Source organism: Daktulosphaira vitifoliae, unplaced genomic scaffold (assembly GCF_025091365.1).
Source record: "Daktulosphaira vitifoliae isolate Bord-2020 unplaced genomic scaffold, ASM2509136v1 Scaffold_3, whole genome shotgun sequence".
NCBI lineage: Eukaryota > Metazoa > Arthropoda > Insecta > Hemiptera > Phylloxeridae > Daktulosphaira > Daktulosphaira vitifoliae.
In genome coordinates this window covers 16290229-16298175 of record NW_026099574.1, presented here as the reverse complement: position 1 = coordinate 16298175, position 7947 = coordinate 16290229, and the positions used below count along the sequence as shown (strand labels likewise).

Genomic DNA, 7947 nt, shown 5'->3' with positions numbered 1-7947 from the left:
TATATATATATTCTAATTACTATTAAAACTTATATATTAATACGCTTTATTCTCATTAAGAGATATGTGGTGTATTCATTCCGATTACGGGGGATGATTCCCGTATCATTTTTCGTCACTAGCCGTTTCTCAGACTCTCTCCCCGGAATCGAACCCTGTATTCCCGTTACCCGTTACAACCATGATATTGATAGTAACTATTATCATAACATAAAACTAAAAAGTAAAAAATAAATATAGTTTAAAAAAATTAAAAAACACGCTTTTAAATCACATTGAACTAAAAAGTTCAAAATAATTTTTAAATAAGCTTAAAACAATATTGAACGAAAAGTACTAGAATTATTGTGATAAAAGCGTGGGTGCTTCGTGCCATACTTTTCGTATATTGAGCGCCCGACGCTTTTATCACAATAATTCTAGTACTTTTCGTTCAATATTGTTTTAAGCTTATTTTAAAAATTATTTTGAACTTTTTAGTTCAATGTGCTTTAAAAGCGTGTTTTTTAGTTTTTTTAAACNATTTAAAAGCGTGTATTTTAGTTTTTTTAAACTATATTTATTTTTTTTTATTAAAATTCTGGGTTTTGTATTTTATTTTATTTTAAAATATCTTATTAGGGGAATAAACTGACTTTCATGAATATTATATAATTTCATTGACATAGAATAAAGTTCATAAGACATATGAAATTATACTTATTAAAATTTTTTTACTTTTTTAAAGTCGAAAAAGTAATTTTTAAATTTGAGTTAGCTTAAATAGCCAATTTTATCGTGCAACAAAAAGCAACGAACAGTTGCCGAATGAGTTACATCTTGATATTTCACGCCTAGGGTACGAGGTTCAAATCCGTCTGTAACTTCTAAAATTTTGCATTTCTTTTTTGAGTTAAAATAGAATTTTCAAATCATTTGATATTTATCTCATTTAGATTCAACAATTTCAATAAATATAAAGGATCTTATCACTATAGTCTCCCCTCCTGAGAAGAAATTGATATTCATGTTAATATTATTTTACTATGTGGTTCTTTTGTGGCTACGATTTATTTTGCCAACCCTCACTAGACCTACTTTTTTCAACGATACGTCAAATGATTCATTTAAGTTTATGATATTTAAGTTAATGATTAGTTTAAGTTATTACTCTTAAAAATCAAAAAAATATTCCTTATTCAAATAAAAAGTAGCTTAACTAGATTTGTCCATACAAACAATTAAAATCATTAATTTTTAATATTCTTAAATTATTTATTGTCGAATTAAATTTGATATGATAAAAGTATTCAACTACAAAAGTAAATAATTTTACTTTATAATTTATTAATTTTTTAACTCTATTTCTGTGTGCTACTACCAGTCTATAATATGGCAAATTTTTTTGTAATATGTTGCTATATAAATCATAAATTAAAAAAAAAATGATTTTTAGTTTCACCTGAATTTAACGATGGGAGTTTTACAATTATAATTATATTTTTGATAATATGCTCAATTGAGTAAATCTTTTTAACTACTTTGGTTTGATTGGTTCATTTAATTAAAGTAAATTATTAAAATTAATTAAGTTCTGAATATTTCAATTGCAGAATTTTTTTAAACACCAAAAGTTATTAGGATATGATTACTATTCTTTCTATTTCAGTTATCTATTACGATAAAAATGTAAAAAAATCGAATTTTTCTGACAAATGTACTGTNAATAAAAATGAAAAAAATCGAATTTTTCTGATAAATGTACTGTAATTAGTAATTATAAAATTTCCAGATTGCATATTAATCTTAAAAATTTCATTTTTTTCAATTTAATAATGTCAATTTCAAACTTGCAAGTTGAACTATAAGTTATGGTAACAAATTCATTTTTTAGCTTCGATGCGAAGCTGAGAAGGTATTTTTCATTAAAACTTTCACTTTAAAAGACAATAAAAAATAGGTTCAAAATGATTACCTTTAACATATTAAAAATCAAAATCAGTATTAATTTAATACAATTTTTTTTGTTCTTAATTATTTTTTTTTATATGTAAATACTTATTTTTTAATAATAAGTAATAATATTAAAACTTAGAAGTAATAGAAAAAGTTTAATTGCACATTTGAAAACATCACGAAAAGTTTATTTAGAAAAGTATATTTTTTTTCTGATGAAAGTTCCTTTTGTTTAGTGTATTTATTCATAAGTAACAAAATTTTTTTATTAAAAAGTATTGCATAAATTCCTTTAAATTTGTATACGCATTAAAAGTATATGAATATACAACTCCTTTTTATTTTTATAATATCTCCGTAAAAATTACAATATTATATTATTGAATACCACTTTCATACTCAATTTAATTACTGTAATTTTTATGTATTTATATATTATAATTATAAATCGGAGTAAAATTAAGGGAATAAGTGTTATTGTTGTTTTTGAAATACTCTACCAATTTCATGTTTTTCTATTTAATGATATCTATTTCATACTTGCAAGTTGAGTTAAAAGTTATGGTAATAAATTCATATTTTTTTTTTTAAACTTTCACTTTAAAGGACAAAAAGAAGTTGGTTCAAAATGATTACTTTTAATATATTAAAAATCGATAATAATTTGAAAATAATTAATTATAAAAATTATATAATAGATAATTAAACTAATTACTAATCTGGATATAATTAAGGAAATAGGAGTTGATGTTGGGTTGGGTTGGTTACATTTTTAACTTTATAATGCTATAACTCATTGAAAAGTGTACGAATCAACACAATTTTTTTATGAGAAATAATATTTTTTAATAATCCCTTTTTCATTCGACATACTTTATCTTAATCAGGGTATTAATAAGAAACTAGCAGATAATGTAGCTTTTGTAATTATCCACCAATTTCTTAGAATTAAACACTATCTACTGATTTGCATCGAAGCGTTTCTTATGATAGTGATTTTAATCACTGTCAGATTAAATCTATACTGGACCCAACTATGCAACATCCCCACTATGCCGCGACTCCACTGTGCTGGGTTTTTTTATACAAAAAGGAAATTTGAAACGTGGTGTAGCTGAATGATTTTAATGCTAAAAAGTATTTTTTCGGGAAATCTAATATATCCAAAGTAAGATAGATAGTAAGATAAGTAAGAATAAAAAATAATCTACGTCTCAATAAACATATAGATGTCCCCAAAAATTTATTTTCAAATTAAAAAAAACATTTAACAATTAAAAATTATTAAAAATTAAATGATATCTATTTACCGCATTTAAAGGATAAGAAGAGCAAAGTAGTCCATTTGAAAAACTGCTGGTTAGATACATAAAAATGAAAATATAGAAACACATTTTTGGATTGACAATCGGTGTATTCGAATAAAACTGTGGAAATGATAGATTTAAAGAAATTCTATTTATCTAATATCACTACTATGTTTTTATAATGTTAAAAATGCCTTTTTAAGTATTTTTAAAATTGCAATAAAAAAAATTTACTAAATTAAGTTTAATATTTAATAATACTTATTTAAAACTAAGTAAACATTTTATTTATCGATTGCCATTATTGTACCAAAAATACTAGTAAAAACTTGTTTTCTTTTGTTTCAGTCAACATTGAATAATGAAATATAAGTCTATAAATTAATAAGCCTTGACGTTTTACAGATGGCTTTTTTTAAATAGATACTAAATTGGTCAATAAATAGTTAATATTAATTTTTTTATAAAAATGAAAAAAATTGAAAAACATTATATCTTGTTGTTGCCTATTTATGAAACTAAAACTATAACTATTTAACTAAAAATAAAGAAACAAATAATTTATTTTATTGATCATGTTAATTTATTTACTTCTCTGCTGTATTATTAGTGACATGATTTATAATGAAACTTAAGAAATGAAAAAAGTCGTCACTCAAAGTATTCGAACATTTTTCCACCCCTTAATTTACATTGTTCAATAGAAATTTCTATAGCACTTGTATCTCAACTACTGTTTATATAAATCCATATTGAGTGAAACTGTATATGTTGTAAATAAATCAATGGTTTAACTCTTATTTAAATTTTGAATAAAATGTTTTTAACATAGGTTGTACCGTCATACGGAGGGATCTAGGATCATATCTGTATCGTCTTAACATGCTAAGTAAATCAAAATTAGAATTCATTTATCATGCTTATGCAGTACAATTACCGTGCTAAGTCAGTCAAATTTGACCGTATTTGCAGTCTGTATTTTATATTACTTGTATACAAACAAATAATTAATTTATCTGTCATAACATATACACTTTTGGACACTATTTACTCTATTTGTATATACATACTAAATTGATAATTATATACTTTGCATCTTATCTTTATAACGTAATTCGAACGGCGAACGGCCAGGTCTTTTCGGCGAAGCATCCATACCATCGGATGGGTCTCTTCGGAGACCGGGTATCGTTTTCTTTTAGCTTCGATGCGAAGCTGAGAAGGTATTAATTTTACCATGATGTGTTTATTTTTTTATTATTATTTTTTTTTTTTTGTGTCTGTCACTACTTTTTCTCAGCTCTCACTGGACCGATTTCTTTCAACAATACGTCAAAAGATCACAAATTGTATCTAGTTGAAGACATTACCCTTAAAAATTGAAAAATTTTCCCTCGTTCCCCGCAAATGGGGGAAATATCCAAAAAAATTACAAATTTAAAAATCGACAAATTTTGTCATTTTTTTCACTTTTTTTTCTTAAAACTTCCATAACTTTTTCAAAAATCAACAAATCAACATAATTTTTTTTTAAACTAAAACCTTAGATATTTTCCTTTCATTTGATATAATTTTTTTGAAAATTTAACACTTAACCTGCTCATGGGGGGGGATTTAAAATTGCAACTTTTTTACAAAAACTAACTTTTTCAACTTAATTTTTGAAAATGTTCCGGAAATACTGCGTCCTTTAAACATATATCAAATTAAAGCTTATTTTATGTACTATAAAATGAAAAAAAAAAATTTGTCCCGACACTTTATCTTCTGCATGTAAACAGTTGCCGTAGTTAAAAAAACACTATTTTTGTGTTAAAATTTTCGATTTTCAATTTTTAATTTTCAACTTAAAAATGCTATAACTTTTCGAAAAATGCATGTATCAGCACAATTTTTTTTTTTCTAAATACATTATAAGTACATCTTACATTTGACATAATTTTTATTAAAATTAAACAATTTCCCTTTATATAGGGGGGGTTCAAACTTTGAAACATTGTATAAAAAATAGAACTTTTTCAACTGAACTTTTGATTAATGTTCCGGAAATACTGCGTCCTTTAAACATATATCAAATTATAGCTTATTTCAAGTACTATAAAATAAAAAAAAAAAATTTGTCCCGACACTTTATCTTCTGCATGTAAACGGTTGCCGTAGTTAAAAAAACACTATTTTTGTGTTAAAATTTTCGATTTTCGATTTTTAATTTTCAACTTAAAAATGCTATAACTTTTCGAAAAATGCATGTATCAGCACAATTTTTTTTTTTCTAAATACATTATAAGTACATCTTCCATTTGACATACTTTTTATTAAAATTAGACAATTTCCCCTTATATAGGGGGGGTTCAAACTTTGAAACATTGTATAAAAAATAGAACTTTTTCAACTGAACTTTTGAAAATGTTCCGGAAATACTGCGTCCTTTAAACATATATCAAATTAAAGCTTTTTTTATGTACTATAAAATGAAAAAAAAAAATTTGTCCCGACACCTTATCTTCTATGTGCAAATGGCTGTCGAAATTATAAAAAAAATGTAATGTTTACGATAAAAATCACCTTCTATCAGAATGTTTTTTGTACTTAAAACTCCCTTAACTTTTTTAAATATTAACTAATCAAAATAATATTTCTTTATATTGAAACCTTAGGTAATTTTCTTTCATTTGATATCATTTTTTTTTGAAAATCTAACACTTATTCTGCTCACAGGGGGGATTTAAAATAGCAACTTTTTTACAAAAACTAACTTTTTCAACTTAATTTTTGAAAATGTTCCGGAAATACTGCGTCCTTTAAACATATATCAAATTAAAGCTTATTTTATGTACTATAAAATGAAAAAAAAAAATTTGTCCCGACACTTTATCTTCTGCATGTAAACAGTTGCCGTAGTTAAAAAAACACTATTTTTGTGTTAAAATTTTCGATTTTCAATTTTTAATTTTCAACTTAAAAATGCTATAACTTTTCGAAAAATGCATGTATCAGCACAATTTTTTTTTTTCTAAATACATTATAAGTACATCTTCCATTTGACATACTTTTTATTAAAATTAGACAATTTCCCCTTATATAGGGGGGGTTCAAACTTTGAAACATTGTATAAAAAATAGAACTTTTTCAACTGAACTTTTGAAAATGTTCCGGAAATACTGCGTCCTTTAAACATATATCAAATTATAGCTTATTTCAAGTACTATAAAATAAAAAAAAAAAATTTGTCCCGACATCTTATCTTCTATGTGCAAATGGCTGTCGAAATTAAAAAAAAATGTAATGTTTACGATAAAAATCACCTTCTATCAGAATGTTTTTTGTACTTAAAACTCCCTTAACTTTTTTAAATATTAACTAATCAAAATAATATTTCTTTATATTGAAACCTTAGGTAATTTCCTTTCATTTGATATCATTTTTTTTTTGAAAATCTAACACTTATTCTGCTCACAGGGGAGAATTAAAATAGCAACTTTTTTACAAAACTAACTTTTTTAACTTAATTTTTGAAAATGTTCCGGATATACTGCGTCCTTTAAACATAAATCAAATTAAAGCTTATTTTATGTACTACTAAATGAAAAAAAAAAATTTGTCCCGACGACCTTTTTCTATGCGCAAAAGGCTACCGTATTCAAAAATATGCTATTTTTGTATGAAAATTATGGGTTATGTATTTTATTTTAATAGAAGTTGATGTTGCTTTTGCAATTATCCATCAATTTTTTAAAATTAAACACTATCTACAGATTTGCATCGAAGCGTTTCTTATGATAGTGATTTTAATCACTGTCAGATTAAATCTATACTGAACCCAACTATGCAATGTCTCCACTATGCCGCGACCCCACTGTGCTACCGTTTTTTTAATTTAATATAACTAAGAAAATTTGTTCGTTTATAAACAAAAAAACATACATGCAAAAAAATTAAAAAAAAAAACACGTTTTCGTAGTTGTTTTAAATTTTTTTTTGGAAAGGATTAAAAAAAAACTCAAATATCGTTTTTTATAGAAGATATCACGGTGATTAATATTACTTCTGTACAATTTCTGCGTATGATTAAAATTTAAGACACTGGAAAAGTATAACTTAAAACTATGTCATTTTTTAAAAAAAATTAAGTGAAACTGATTTTTTTTATTTTTACGAAAAATATTAATTTTATAAAATTATAATGTATTACCTTATTTTTTGTTCACATTTAGTTCTATAAAAATTGTTCTTTGTGTTTTTGGCGAAACTTCAAAAATAAAGAGCGTACACTCAAAAAAAGATAATCCACCCCATTTTTGAAGAACTTCAACCCCTTTGAGGCACGTGAAGGGGTTGACTTATTGTACTCAAATTTTACCAGTTTCATTTTTTCAGTATATATACATAAATAAATGTTATATTGTTAAACTTACCATCAAACTGAATCCCGGCCCGATTCAAAACTTCATTATTTTCTGCAGTAATGGAAAACGTAATAATGACGTTAAAATTATAACGCTTAAAACGAAAAAATTGGTCAATACGTAATCATAAAAACGACTAATATGTGATATAAATAAATATAATAAATTGTTAAACAAAATATTAGTTTTAACGTAAAACAATAATCGTATTAAAACTTAACTCAATTTTTAGCTTCGATGCAAAGCTGAGAAGGTATTGGTTTTACTAAGATGTGTTTTTTTTTTTTTTTTTTTTTTTT

General features: G+C 24.5%; 1 protein-coding gene across 2 annotated transcripts in view; it reads right to left on the bottom strand.

Moving 5' to 3' along the window:
- The window catches only part of LOC126900335 (uncharacterized), a 108490-nt gene extending 105066 nt beyond the window's left edge, over nt 1-3424 (bottom strand). The window contains exon 1 of one of the 2 annotated variants that reach the window (XM_050675986.1): nt 3246-3424. In XM_050675986.1, coding sequence (XP_050531943.1) covers nt 3246-3329 — 84 coding nt within the window. In that variant the 5' untranslated portion in view covers nt 3330-3424. The remainder of the gene's footprint in view (nt 1-3245) is intronic. The other variant, XM_050675984.1, reaches the window with a different exon arrangement.
- Nucleotides 3425-7947: the final 4523 nt, after the last annotated feature.